This window comes from Taudactylus pleione, unplaced genomic scaffold, assembly GCF_031769625.1.
Source record: "Taudactylus pleione unplaced genomic scaffold, aTauple2 ptg000639l, whole genome shotgun sequence".
In the NCBI taxonomy this organism is placed as follows: Eukaryota; Metazoa; Chordata; class Amphibia; order Anura; family Myobatrachidae; genus Taudactylus; species Taudactylus pleione.
The window spans coordinates 161,128-176,304 of NW_028285041.1; the positions used below are offsets into that span (position 1 = coordinate 161,128).

General features: G+C 48.4%; 1 protein-coding gene across 1 annotated transcript in view; it reads right to left on the reverse strand.

Annotated features, from left to right (window-relative positions):
• Positions 1-15,177, reverse strand: part of NUP155 (nucleoporin 155) — a 108,217-nt gene that overhangs the window by 74,949 nt on the left and 18,091 nt on the right. Inside the window, exons 8-15 of the mRNA XM_088455001.1 lie at positions 15,050-15,123; positions 13,964-14,055; positions 10,536-10,633; positions 10,126-10,278; positions 8,772-8,872; positions 8,364-8,534; positions 8,118-8,228; positions 7,754-7,848 (exon numbers count right to left, since the gene is read on the reverse strand). Coding sequence (XP_088311127.1) covers positions 7,754-7,848; positions 8,118-8,228; positions 8,364-8,534; positions 8,772-8,872; positions 10,126-10,278; positions 10,536-10,633; positions 13,964-14,055; positions 15,050-15,123 — 895 coding nt within the window. The remainder of the gene's footprint in view (positions 1-7,753; positions 7,849-8,117; positions 8,229-8,363; positions 8,535-8,771; positions 8,873-10,125; positions 10,279-10,535; positions 10,634-13,963; positions 14,056-15,049; positions 15,124-15,177) is intronic.

Genomic DNA, 15,177 nt, shown 5'->3' on the forward strand with positions numbered 1-15,177 from the left:
TTGCAATGGACCCTGAATAAACTACTCAAATCTTGGTAGAATATAGAGCACAATAGACCCAGGAGAGAGGTGTACAGGGTGACTGACCCAAAACCTCCTGAGACCAAACCGCTTCAGCAGAGCTCAGATAGTGGGCTGTGAGCATCTCGTTTACACAAGGAAGGTAGGAAGAGCGACCTAGACGCGGGAAAACCTTTGATGGATCTGCGTCTGGGTAGAAGCCTACCTCCCCTAAGCTGTGTCAACCGGCCGGGTACGCTGGCCTCATGGCAGCAGAAGAGGGAGTTGCAATGCAAGCGTTTTATTACGCTCAGTACTGCTATCTCAATAACAGGAATATAAAGAAACACAAAATTAAAGCTTGGGACTGCCTGAGCAGTCCCCCTGTACCAAACTCAAAACTGAATGTCTGTGGCCAGGGGCGGGGGTATATGTGGAGGAGGACCTGGGGAATCCTGGGATCTGAAAGCTTAACTGTTTGGTGCCTGGATCACTCCAACCACATTATCCCCATGGTATCCCTATGGACCCTGAAGAAGAAAAAACAGGATTTTGGTACTTACCGATAAATCCCTTTCTCCGATTCCACAGGGGACACTGGCGTTCAAGACAGTGGGTATAGACGGTGGTAGAGCAGAGCTTGGCACTTTAAATAATTTAAAAGTGTGACTGGCTCCTCCCCCTCTATGCCCCATCAGCCCCAGTTTAAGAACTGAGCCCGAGAGGAGACGGAGGACAAGAGAAAAGAAAACGAGGAGAAGGAGAAGACCACAGAATGGAACAAGACCGACTGAATGAGAACAGTGGAACCCATAACAGGGAACCATGCAGTCACACAACCATAGAATGAACCCAACAAAACGTCAGGTACGCAGCGCTGGGCGGGCGTCCAGTGTCCCCTGTGGAATCGGAGAAAGGGATTTATCGGTAAGTACCAAAATCCTGTTTTCTCCTTCATCCACTAGGGGACACTGGAGTTCAAGACAGTGGGGACGTCCCAAAGCCAACCTCCTGGGTGGGAAGCGCGGAGAACTTGCTGACCCCTCGGCCAAACCGAAATAAGGACTGCCAAGAACAATAGGCCCAGCAGAGGCAGAGGATCAAGTGTCGTAGAGCACAGTAGACAAACACTACTCCTCAGGAGACAGTCACAGAAGAACTTACACAGCGTACGCACAGCGGAAGCCAAAATGAACAGAACGGCTGGCGAGAAAACAATCACAGTTGAGAAGCGGCTGAAAATAGACCAAACCAGACAGCTGGTAGCAGAGAGCCCCAACAAGAATCCATAGGAGAAGGGCAGAAAACGAGAAAAACTCGTGAATCGTACTAGAGTCTGCACAGGAAACTGCAACAGCTGCAGACAGCAGAATCCCAGCACCGCTGGTCATAATCATATAGATAGAAGTATGACAATACCAATCAACAGATACAAAGTTGATCCTGTCCACAGACTCCCAATAAAGAGTATACTGGGAGGTCAAAGACAAGACCGAACAATCGCTTGGAACGATCCTTGAGGTCCCACTACAACAAAGTTGTGAACCAGCGGAAAGGTTATACCATAGAAGTCTCCAACGTGTGGAGATCCCACGGGACATGAGGCAGAGGCGAATACGAGAGGATGGAGACTACAATTCCTTTCAGAGGGTCAGACAGCAGTATAACCCATACTGAAAACAGGGATAAAAAGACAACTTCCAACCTGATGGAAGTGCGTAGTCAGTACCAACTGCCGGCCCGAACATAGTGTGAAAACAACCAGGAACTTAGCAGTAAAGGAGCACGAATGTAACCCCACTCAGGGAGAGCTACCAATATAGGGAAGCATCCCACACAGCAAGGCCAGGGCAGCAGGACAACCATGCAAGTACCCGTCAGGTACCTATTAGTGTGATAAAATATCAACATATACTGAACAGTAAAACCCAACCAGGCTCCCTGCGTGGAACATAGTGACTGTCACACTTATGTAAAGATGTGCACTAGCCCAGAGATGCGCTTTGGTCCATAACCCCAACAGATTCTAGTAGAATAGTGTCGCTAATCTCAATGTACAAACTATGCACCCACACACCAGGGAAACTCTAAAGTGTAGAGCCAACTGATTAAAAGAGCAGAGGGCTGCTAGGACAGCCGCTAGGCTCCGTATGGGAGATTAACGTTATGTATGTCAGGTTGCATGAAATAGGAGCATCTTCCTAGGCATTAGTGAGGTAAGCTCTTACCTGTGAGCGACCAGAAGCACTCTGGACGCTATGTAGAATGTCACTGACCTTTTATCACACAGCAACCCGCCATGTTAGGTATAAAGAGTAGCTTCAGTGGGCGAAGACCAATGCTCCACAGCACGGACCTTAGTCTGGAGAAGTGCAGTAGAAATTACTGTGGAAACTAATAAAATGTTAGTGGAGACAAGGTGGTCGTATAACAGGACTCTAAATTGAGCCTGTTCTGTGGGCGGCCCAAGGCCTCATGGTATGAATTGTACCTAAGGCCCTTTTGAGACTCATTTTATTGAGATATGCGACAAAAATATGGAGTACCGGAATAGATACTGAGAAGGGTACCTGTTCGGAAATATTAATACAAGTGCACCACTGTAGTTGTAATGAGAATAGATCCCCCGAATGGGGCGCGCCCCAGGACATGTATAGGGACCATACTGGAAGCAATGCCCAGGGAATTGTGACTATCACTATGTAAGCTGCAGAACATGATTCTAGTTTATAGAACCACCATATAATAGGAATGGATATAGCCTACAGCTTATGGTAAACCCAGACGGCTACGCATCCGTGGAATAATAGGTAAACCTAATGAATGTGGAAGTATAAACATTATATATTCACACACACACAACCCAATTTCTAGGGAGAGATAGTGTAAAGCGGAGTCATTGTACCAACTACCGCATCAGGAGCGTCCAGCCTCCAATCGTAGCATCTTTAATTATGCTAGTATGTTATGGTAAGGATAAGACGCGATATCCACATATGCATACGTGTACCTACATACAAGTTTAGTAGGCGAGGATAATATTTAAAATAGAACCTGAGCATAATTAGCGCCATGGATGGACAAATTCACTCCAGCATGTATATATTCTAAAGCAGGGCTGGTATAAAATACTCTATATATATATATATATATATATATATATATACATACATATATACATACACACACATACATACACACATATATATATACCGTGGCTTACCTCCACGCCGGGAGGCTGCTCATGTGGCCGTCATTCTGTTATGGCGTAGAGGCAAGATGTGTTAGCAGCGTGCTGTCCCAGACTGGTGTCATTCCTGGGACTTCTGTTACTGGTGTACTCGCCTTATATATTATGAGCGTGCGTGCTTCAGGTGAGCTATTTTAGCTCCAGATTAACCCGTTTTTTGAAGAGGGAATCAAAAAGACGATCTCAGTTTAGGCAGAGTAGCTAGTACACCATGGAGTAACCTTCACAGGCTATGATATCAGGCCATTAGATTAAGCTAGGCACCCTTATAAAGCCAAGGGGAAGCCTGACAGTGGGTAATACCCTGCGCTGCAATGGCGGCACTGTGTCCCGTCAGCCCAGCGCCTCTAGCCGGGAATGTGCACCGGCTGAGTAACTGGCCCCTCTCAGAACCGCATAACGCGGTGTTATAGTGCAAACAGGGGTTTAGGCTAGTTCCCATTCTGCTAACAACTAGCTATGCACAGTAGCTAGCACTATACAGAACTGGAAGGTTTTAAAACCAGCCTATAATGTAGTATATGTGCTGGCACCTATATAAGCCTACAGCACCTGGTATTCCCAGGTGGTCTCCCATCGAAGTACTAACCAGGCCTGACCCTGTTTAGCTTCCAAAATCAGACGAGATAGAGCGTGTTCAGGGTTATGAGGCATAAGCCTGGGGATGGGACGCAATAATGTGCTAACCCTGGTTACGGGTAAGCTATAACCATAAGTTTTGGCCCCAGCAACCAGAACAATGACTAGTACAAGTACTATACATACTATATATCTTTAATTAGGTTAAGCCAGGTGCCCTTTATAGAACCAAGGGGAAGCCATGACAGGGGGTAACACCCGTTGCTTGCAAACTCCACACAGCTAGGACCACGGTGGGAAGAGAACCCACGACCTCACTGCTGCGAGGCAGCAACGCTAACCACTACACTGTCTGGCAAAATGGCGGGACAGTGTCCCGTCAGCACAGCGTATTTAGCTGGGAATACTCCTGTCATACAGTGACGGACATCCTATTATTTACTGAAGCACTCCCAAAAAGGGAGGGGTCTCGTAGGAAACCAGTGCTAAAGCACTCCCTGCTAGTAGGTAGTGCACTGAGCTATACTGCTTGTGTGCAGGTAGATACTGCTGCCCATAATAGGGAAGCAGGGGCACTGTTGCAGTTGCTGGACTGTATGCATTCCTGAATTACCACACTGTGTGAGCCACTGATATACTCCAGTCAACACAGCGCTACTTGCCCCCGCAGTAGAACCGCATAAAAGCGGAGTAGTTGAAGGTCCAGCCGATGCCGATAACACGGGAGGAGCGATCATGGCTCCTACACAAGCGAGGGGGGCTTAATCATCATTTGGAGGAGCGGGCATGTAAAGTTGCTCAGCACAGCCAGGAACTGCGTAACGCAGCGTCTCCTCCTGTTAATAGATGAGAGCTGCTAATCGCTAAGGCAGTGCTGTATTATGCCTAGCCCGAATACTGAAATGGAGGGCCCAGGTCTGTAGCGCGTGGAGTGCGCGCCACCGGAAAGCCTCCTCCCTGTACAAGCACTGCAACAGCGCCCGCACCTCCCTGCAAGTGACAACGCAGCATACAGGGCGGGAGGGTGCGCGGTGCAACGCAGACCTCTCCGCTGTCAGCCTACTAACAGCCATGCTGGGGAAGGGGCAGGAGACCCGGACTCTGCCGATTTCAGCTATGGCGGGTCCTGTCTTCCAGCCTCTCTCCTGAGCAGAGGGGGCGGGGGGGGTGGTGGGGGAGTCAGCGCTTGCCCACCTGTGTTGGAACTGACTGCTGGCATTGCTCAGGCAGGATGTTCCAGAGCGTTGAACAGGGAAGCGGCATTATTACAGTGAGCCGCTTACTCAGGGATGCTGCTGCAGTGCAGACTACATGAGGGGGGATCCCGTACAAAGGCGCAGCTGTGCTCATTAGCTCTAACCGCAGCGTGGCACGCGCTGTCCTTGAGCCCAGCGTTTTGGCCTTGGCCGGGTCGCCGCTAAGCCCCGCCCCCAACGCCACATTAATGGCGGTAAATCAACCCCGTCTCGCTAACGGGGACTCTGCACTACAAGCGCTGTTATTTTCCAGCCTCTCTCTCTAGGCAGGCATAGCGCTGTGAGAGCCAGCGTCGGTGCTTCTTCAAATAAGCACCGGCACAGCAACCAACCGCTAAGAGCGCTGTACCGCGCTCTACAGCGGCTAATGAGCATAAGCCAGCGCCGGTGCTTTCATACAAGCACCAGCGCGGCAACTTAGAGCCGCGTTGAGCGGCTCCTTAAGCCCCGCCCCAGCCCCGTTATGCAGGGCTATAATAGCGGGGCTGCAGACTCCCGTTATGGTAGCAGTGGGACGCAGCAGTCTCCCTCCTTGCATATAGGAGCTTCAAAGGGGCCTCTTGCTTTATCCATCCCCTCATTTAAATAGGAGAGGGGGAACAGTGGCTAGGCTAAGCCAGAGACCCGGACGCTGACTGCCGAGTGCAGCAGCGGGTCTCATCAGCAGCTCCGACACTGCCTGTTTACTGGCAGGGGAAGGAGGCTGTGTAACAGCCGCGCAGCGCGCGCTGTCCTGAGCCCAGCATTTTCGCCCACCACTCCAGCTAGTCAGGAGTGGTGGGATATACTTACGGGCTGTTGCGGCCGGGATGCTGGGCTGAGGGGGCGGCGAGGAACCCGGACACATGCCAGTGTCAGCAGTGGCGGGTCCTCGCAGGGTCCGATGACTCCATCTGCTGGTGCCCCCTCCTCAGGATCACCGGACACAGGCTGCAGTAGCCGTGTGGTGCCCTCCAGGCGGCTCCCCCGTAGCAGGCAGACTGTCACAGCAAGCAGTCTGCCTGTCCTCAATGCTTGAAAAATAAAAAATATGAAAAAGGCTGGAGACAGCCAGATGTGCGACCGGCTCTCTCGGGCACATTCTAAAAACTGGGGCTGATGGGGCATAGAGGGGGAGGAGCCAGTCACACTTTTAAATTATTTAAAGTGCCAAGCTCTGCTCTACCACCGTCTATACCCACTGTCTTGAACTCCAGTGTCCCCTAGTGGATGAAGGAGAAAGTATAGTGGGCAGTGAGTGCTCAACAGTCCATGCCGCAGTCGGCTGGAAGGAGCTAAAACTGTATAACCTGACTTGGGAGTGAGGTATATAGGGAATCTAGGAGTCCAGCTCTCCAGAGACCAAGCTGCAGCCGATTAATGTGCAGAAAATGGCCACTTAGTGTCTCTTGTGGGAGGGAGAGGAGGAACAACCCACTGGCGGAAAAGCCTCCATAAGGGACCGCACCAGGGGCTGGGGGGGAGCTAAAGAGGAGAGCACACCTCCCCCTGCTGACACGGATCCCACAGGGCAAATGGCCGCTGCCATTAGCAGTGCCCCGTTACCTTAAGCTCTGGTGATCCAGCGGTAGTGCGGGTGGCCCAGCCCCCCGCTGCGCGACCTGCTGGCCGTCTCCAGCTCTGGCGGGTGAAGCCGCGTCAATGCGGCTCCCTGCTTGTGCTCCTCCAGTGTCCGGCTGCGGCCCTCTGTGCTTGTGCCAAACAGGCTGAGGTCACTGTACCGATCACCAGCACTAGGGGTTGATGGAGCGGCAGCGCTGACTGTCCTATAGGACGCTCTGCGCTGCCTACTCGAAATAAAAAGAAAATAAAGATTAGAGGCTGCAACGGCAGCCCTGCTTCAGTGTGCCCGGCTCCTGCTGGCACCAAACTTGAACTGGCCTGCCTGGGGCTGGGATATAGGGGAGAAGGAGGCTGGGCTGCTCTGAGTTCTTTTAAAGATTAACTGTTTGGTGCCCAGTCCTCCTGGACAGACCTATACCCCAGCGTTGTCCCTGTGTCCCCTATGGACAAGAGGAAAATCAAGTTTTTTTTAATAGTGGTCTTAATACAGAATGGATAGCTTCCAAAGGATGTCACCCACTGACTTTTTGGAGCTAGGTGCAGAATAGCCACATAGGAAATTCAAAAAACCACACCCCACTCTCCCCTGTGCACCAGGGACACTGCAGCCACTTCTCCCATGCAGGTCGCAATGTTGGAGGCCGACTACATCAGCAGACTCCATTACCTTGTAGCTGCACCTCCAATGTAAGGTCTGGTGCTGGCTGCAGTGGTGCTGGAGGTACAGGGTTGCCGCCAGAGGCATTAACTCAGCGGAAAGGATTGTGGGTGATGGTAACAGTTAGTGGTACCTCCTCTGCCTGCGTCCAGGAATCCAGCAGATGTGGCGTTAACTAAGAAGTAAAAAATAAAAAAAACCTAACCAAAATCCGGCTGCCATTGGTAACCCAGAAAGAGCAGGAACTGTGAAAAAAAAAAAAAAACCCCAACAAACAAAAATACCCCCCAAAACATACCAGTAGGCTGTATTTGTAAAGAGGGGTAGCAGCAAACATTTTCACAGGAAAATTTGAACTCAATACTATACACTGAAAAATATAGGAATAAAAATGGCGAGTTTGAAAAAAAAAGAAAAAAAAAAAGAAAAAATCCTAATAAAAAATACCTGAAAAATGCCCGTGTAGCCCAGGCAGACACCTCTCGATCAGATGCAGCTGAAGAGCATGCAAGTATTAAACAGGTTGCACAGGCCTGATCCGCCTTAAAAAGAAGAAATGTGTACAGATTAGGTTGACCAATCACTGCACAAGTATAAACCAAAAATAAGAAGGGTTGCAATGACTATATTATTCAATGGCTATATGATGCATTACATACCTGGTAGATTTTTAGAGAATTAAAAGAAAAAAGAAAAAAAAAAAAAAGAAAAGAAAGAGAACAGTAAAAATATACTATATTGCTAGTTTGTATATTTGCACCATAAAGACTTCTCAAATGTTATTTGCAGTTAGTTTTTGAAAAACAGGTACCGGATGTAATTTGAAGAAGCGCTCTATTTCCTCCCCATCTCCCCCGGCACTGGTAACGAGTAGATGTCGAAGCTGGTCCACTGGCCTGAGCTTATGGAAAATATGGCTGCCCTACAATTCATGAAGAACAAGCCATTCATTCATGTCCAACTTTTTACAATACACTCAGGAATAAATTATAATAAAAATAATAATAATAGAAAAAAACAACAACAAAAAAAAAACAACAGCAAACGTGAAACAGACCTTTGCAGAGAGCAGAACGAATTTCTTGGGCGGAACCATGTGTTGCTGAAACATCACAGGAGAGTCAGTGACTGGGATGATGTCCTTGTTTAAGGGAGTGACAATTTTTTCTGCTTTGACATCATCAATAGAAGAGAGCGCCCAGGAATGTCCGTCAACGTGAACAGTCACCTGAGAAGAAACAATCGCTCACATGAGATGCACTGCAACAAATTCATGTCTCCAATTAAACAAGCCTTCTGCTGGCATCACAATGCGAATAAGTTTGCAAAATGAAATATCAGTCCCTGGATGGGAAGACGATATTACAAAGAGAAATGATGAGTAATCAGGAAGGAACATGTCCTTGGCCCTGGTTGCACTATCAACTTCTCTCATTATATAATTCACTGTAAACAAAGCGTTCACCTGCATTTCCATCAATGGCTTGTGAAACGGGAAGGAGTCATGGTTGATGCACCACAGTATATCATGGTCTTCATTTTCAGAAGCAGCCATCAGCAAAACACCTAGCAAGAAGAATTTGAATGGATTAGAGGAAAGCTGTATTAGATCCGCAACACCAAGAGAGGCAGTACTTAGAGAATGGAAAACATTGAGGGGAATTCAATTGTTTGTGTTTGGGAGTCTTATTTCTCCGCCCTGTCTCTTCACCGTCAACGCGGCTATTAATCCGGCTAGTCAGGTCCGGTTTCAATTGTGGGCGTGTAGAATGACTTCCCGACATGAGCCGCGTAAGCGCCCATCAGTTCACTTCACTCCTTACTGATGGACGCGCTGTGATTGGCTGGTGCAGGCCCTTGCTGCTCTGCCGTTCTCCACGCCCACCCGCCAGCGGCGCTTCCCCATTGGCCCAGGTGTCGGGACGCATTCCCTGGGCAGGCTCCCCGATGACTTTCAGCAGCGCCGGCCAATTCCCTGGCCGCCTGCGACAGCGACGTGTCAGACCGGCCAGTAGTGAGAGAGCGGCGAAGCATGATGGGCAGGGTCGTGGTGGGTTGCTGCTGGTAAACACTGAGCAGCGCTACGCCAGAGGATCCCGGAGGAGAGCTCCAGGCTTCGGCACGGGTAGGCAGGCTGTACGTGTGCTAGAGGGGTGTTGGGTAGACTTGGGGCCCCCTATGCATGGTGCACAAGTGCGCTGGCAGAGGGACATCTTAACATGGCCTTCCACGGATACTTACCTTTGGTAATCCGGCGCCGGTATGGAATCCCCTTTATCTGATTATTATATGCAACCCCCAAAATAAAAAAAAAATAAAAAAAAAAAAAGTGTCCCCAAGCTGTTTTGGTCTGTCTGTAACTCCTCCTAACAGCTGCAGTTTCTTGCAAGAAACCAACTCAAAGAGGGGGATGAAAGAGGCAAAAAAAAAAAAAAGCTATTTATTGAAATATTTGAAGAATAATTGATGATAACCCTTAACAATTGCATGCTTTTTTAAATATTAATAAAATTCAAATATTTAAATACTTTTTATTAAAAACTCACACCCCCTAGGGCTGGTGAGAAATTACAGGTGATAAAGTAAAAAATAGGTTGACAAAGTTTTTTTTTATCACGCCTAATTTGCAACAATTGAATAGCCCTGGCCATGTTACAGATAGGCTGGAAATTAGGCGTGATAAATCAGAGTTATCACGACCAAAAAATTCAGAATTGTATAGCGACTACATTTTATCACACCTTAACACATGTTTATCACGGGAAAAAACCCACCGTGATAAAACAATTGAATTCCCCTCATTGTCTCAAATCACTCACCACTGCTATAAAGAGCTTTGTGCACCTTCGATGGCTTTTCCACAGTAGACGAAGCCGAGAATCCAGGTGGTAAGCGGACATGCACCAAAGCCAACATGTTGGGACGAGCTGCGGGATGTCTGAACGGAGCTGTACTAAAGTACATCCGAACCCCTGCAACAGAAGCACAGCACAAACATTATTCACCAACTTCTTAAGTAAAAAAAACTCTCTTGATTTCCTATAAGAAGTAGTACTAACTATAAATGCGAGCTCAGGTTTTGACAGAAATTAAGAAAGGGAGCTCCCAGCCTGAAAAGGGGAAGGGAGGAGAATGTGGAAAAGAGGGGCCTGCAGGTGCATAATCCTACCAGTCAGCCAGAGGATAGAGATGATCACACAATGCAGCATATAGAGAATGTATAACTCACCTGCATGTGTCACAGCAAGTAGGTGACAGTTTACAGATTCCGATTTCTCAATTACAGCAATCTGAACAATAGGCTTAAATACTGAGCGATCTATTGTCCTAGATAAAAACAAATACGATTATTACTTCTTACAACATTCAGATATTTAACCTGAAATCTGCTGCTGAAACACACATCAAGCTGTATATTACCTATCACAGCTAACTACTCTGGGCTGCAGAGATCTGTGGCATACTCCTTCCAGACAGATCTTTTGCTGAATCGGTATGATTTACCGCCGGACGCATGTCCGTTGGAATCCGACACCAGCATACCGGTAACAGTGGAAATCCCGATCGTCCTCAGGTATTAGCTAACCTAATTGTACCCCCGAACCCTCCCATAGGGAGGCCTAACCCTAACCTCCCCCCGGGGGTGCCTAACCCTAACCCCCCCTCCCCCTAGCCTAACCCTAACCCCCCCCCAGGGGGTGCCTAACCCTAACCCCCCCTCCCCCTAGCCTAAACTTAACCTCCCGGGGAGGTGCCTAACCCCAAGTCCCCCCGGGAACCCTATACCTTACCCTCCCTACCCCCCGCGGCTATCTGCACTCAGCACCCGGCGTGCCTACGATCGGGATGCCGGGCGTCGGTCTCTCGGCGTATGTCATATCCCGGCAAGGGTCTAAAGTTGGGATGGGAAACCTCAGGCCCGGGGGCCGTATAAGGCCTGCAGAATCATTTGGTCTGGCCCTTGGAGAGGTTTTCTGCTAGCCTCATCTGGCTACTAGGGTGCCTAGAATATATGCAGCAGTGCCACCTGGACTGCCCTTAGGAGGCTTCAGATGGTCACACCGCTATCCTTACAGCTAACCGGAGCATACTCATGATGCTCCAGGCATTGCTGTAATCACCGGTGATTGTGGCCCCGCCCCCGTATGATGTCACCAGGCCCGCGAATAATGTTATATATATCAATATGGCCCCGGCAGAAAAAAAAAAGGTTCCCCACACCTGGTCTAAAGAAAGGCGTCGATATGCTGACGCCTGTCTTTAGACCCTTGCCGGGATATGACAGTCGGGAAAGCCGGCTATCGAGATTAGGTCCGCCGGCTTCCCGACTGCATCTCTCTCTTGCACCACGTACAGGACTGATGCATTGATGGTGCATTGATAGCGATTTCCTCCTCAGACCCAGAGTGATGTTGCAGTCTGTGCCCGGTGACATCACTCCCGAAATTGTGCCCCAGAATGGCAATCTGGGTCAGCTGCGCCTAAACCAAATGTTCGAGGAGGGGAACCTAGCTCCCTTCCACGCACAAATATGCCAATCACTGCGTGTGCAGAGAACAGCTGAAGCAGGGGAGACTGATGTATAGTCCCCCCTGCCTCACACTTTTGGCTCTAGGGTTGGGGGAACTGAACAGGTGGTGAGGGTGGGGGCTCTACCATTGGATCTATTACCACTAGGGGAGTGGGGGTTGATAATACTGGGGATTCTTTTGGTCACTGGTATAACATGGGATACAAGTGACAAATCTGGAAAAAAATCTCTATGTCACGATAAACATTTTGTTGTCAGCAAAGTAAAACACAGTTTGGTTGTGGTTTAGCCGACGCTTCCAAACGTAAATCTAAATGGCATTAAAAAGTTTCTTCACTTATGGTGCATACACACGATCAGATTTTTCCTTCAGATATGAAAGATAACGATTTAAAAATCGTTCAGTCGTTCATATCTGAAGGAAAATCGTTCATATCTGACATGCCTGAACGATGGACAATCAATGATGCGCGTTCCCGTTTGTCAGATAACGATAACTGACATCTGATGTGTTTGCAGTCAGACTTGGACGATTCCATTCATTTTAATGCAGTCAAAAATCGTTCAATCGTTCAAAACTTTGGTAAAATCGTTCAAATCGTTTAATCATTCATCTGACAAATCTGACCGTGTGTACGCTCCATTAAACCCTTTTCCCACGCAAAGGCTTTGTGAAGAGATCAAACCCCTCACTGGCTCATCTCACATTCCTATGGTGATTGCAGGGGACCATCTGAACATGGGGGGACGGGACTACAGTTCATCATATTATTATTATCATTCATTTATATGGCGCCCCAAGTGTTCCGCAGCACCTTACAAAGTACATGAACAAATAAGTAACCAGTGACTTACGATACAATACAAAGCAGGACATGGACATGTATAATAAACATAGCTATATTAGCGACCTTTACGCCCACATAAGCAGCCAAGTGTTGGTTGCCCTAGTGGGGAGTAAGAGATAAACTAAATTACAGTAGGGAGCAGCACAAGAGGGTAGAGGGCCCTGCTTGAAAGACCTTACATTCTTACATATAGTCGTTTGTCATTCCACCTTCTGGGGCCTATGAACTCCAGATGAATTTGCTCTTCTTATAAAGTGTCACAGGTCTCATGGAGGTTTTTATCAGCGTCTGGAGCCCAGTATCTAACTGGGGAATAGACAGGTGAAGATTTAATCAGACAAAGCCACGGCAGTGGCATATCCGACTCAGCGGTGCCCCAACAAAACCACAAGGTGCCGAATTACTGGTCCAGGACCAGAGACGCTGCTAGTCAACAGAATGACTGTCTCCTAGTACTTTCCACTTATTTGCCTTTTCTCTCAATAGCAATGCTACCAAAAGTTCTAAACAAATGTAACGAGAGAAAGCCCAGGTAATCCTGGTGGCTCCAAATGGACCACGGCATGGTGGAGACTCCGTGGTGCCTTCTATCGTGGTCTGACATATGTCTCAAGCACCATTCTGGTACCCAGTGTTAAGCCTTCCGACTGTTGAGGCCTCCATATTGACAGCAAAAAAGTTTTCCAAATAGTGTGGTCCAGACCATGTTTAAAGCAAAGTTGCCAGTTTACCGCCAGGAATAATCAGAGTCCGGAGAATCGAGGTTTCCTGGTGTGAGTGTAGGGAGATCCCCACATCGACCTTCCGGTAGCAAGGCTTCTTATTCTGCAGGAGGGGGCAGTCATGCGAATAGGATCCCTGAAGGATCAAATCTCTGCCCTCTTCATCCAAAGAATAAAGGCATTGATCCTGGAAATCCAGACTTCCTACAACGAGTGCTCCATGTGCAGCCTCCTCCTGCTCCACCAGTGGGACCAAAATCTGTGCTTCTGTTATTGCAGAAAGTCTTTCAAACCTCTGGATTCAGTGACAATGACAACATACAAATCTTGTGACTAAGCAAAGCCACAATACTGTGGGGATTAGAGAGCTCTGGGAGGAGATGCAAAGAACAGATCCAATGACAACTTTGCCGAAGACTTCACCGCAGTATGAGGAGCAGAACAATAAAACTTAAAACCAATATAAAAGTGAAGCTTTGCAGAAATATCCTTGAGTCATAGTTCAACATGGACATGTGCCCAAGGCTGATCTCTCAGTATAGGAGACTGTTCCTACCTGGCAATGTTCCCAGCAGCTGACACAATGGAGTTCTGGGACACCGATGCCACCCTGCTCATCCCATTACCATCATATCCCAAATCATACACCTGGAATTCAGAAAGAGATCACAAAAATGCATTACCATTTTATATGTACTTCCTATACAATTCCAACCAGTGAAACCTGTATCCTAGTTTCCCTACCCATTCTGTGGGATGTGTTTAATCAAGGACGCTGTCAACTGACCGACGGCCGGGATGCCGACAGCTGAAACCCTGGCGCCGGAATCCCGGTCAGCGTGGGAAGACCGGTGACTGAATACCGACATGGCTGGAGATTGAGGATGTAGACGGTCGGCATCCCGATCGTAAGTACAGTGGGGCCAGGTAGCTATTGGCCGCAGGAGGGGGGAGGGGGTAGGGTTAGGCTCCAGACAGGGGGGGTGGGGGTTTGGGCTTGGGCACTTACCGTTCCCCTGTCGGGTTTGTAGCCATCGGGATTCCGCTGTCAGTGTATTGACAGCCGGCATTCTACATGTCGGTATATCATACCCAACCCATTTTATCACTGAGTGTATGGAATTATATTGCAGGTCAGAGCATCTTATATCCCCTGTGCACCCAAGTGCTGAACGAGTGAAGGTAATACTGGAAGTCCCCATTACCTCTGTGCAAGGGGGTGTGTGTGTGTGCGCGCGCGTGTGTGTAAACAGATTCGCTGTATAGGGAATTCTGCAGCCAGGTTCCCCACATGGGGATTGGAAGGCAGCAGTGTCCATGTTACTGAAGACCCTGCTCGACACCTATAACACCTGTGTCCTGAGGATAACAGCCAACATTCAACTAACCCCCAGCATCATGAGAGAACACTTTGCCCACTACCCAGCAGATCTGAACCAAAGTAATCGGATCAGAGGCCCCAGCAGAAGCCTCCAGGAAAGAGGTGCTGGCGCTACAAATTTGGAGGCAGCAGGGGGGTGAGAGTTAAGTGGATGTAACAAGTGCCTTTACCCTTTATGTGTCCTGTCTCCTGTGAGTAGTGTTTAACACCATAGAGCCCATGTTCCCCTTGGCTTAAGGAGCATTCAAATAGATCAGGTACCTGTAGTACTCCTTTCTCAGAGCGGGTATACAAGATGTTCCTTGAATTGTCTACAGCAATCTGAACTATGGGATCTGTATAACAAACAAAAGCACAAAACAATTAATATCACGCTTCATGATAAAATC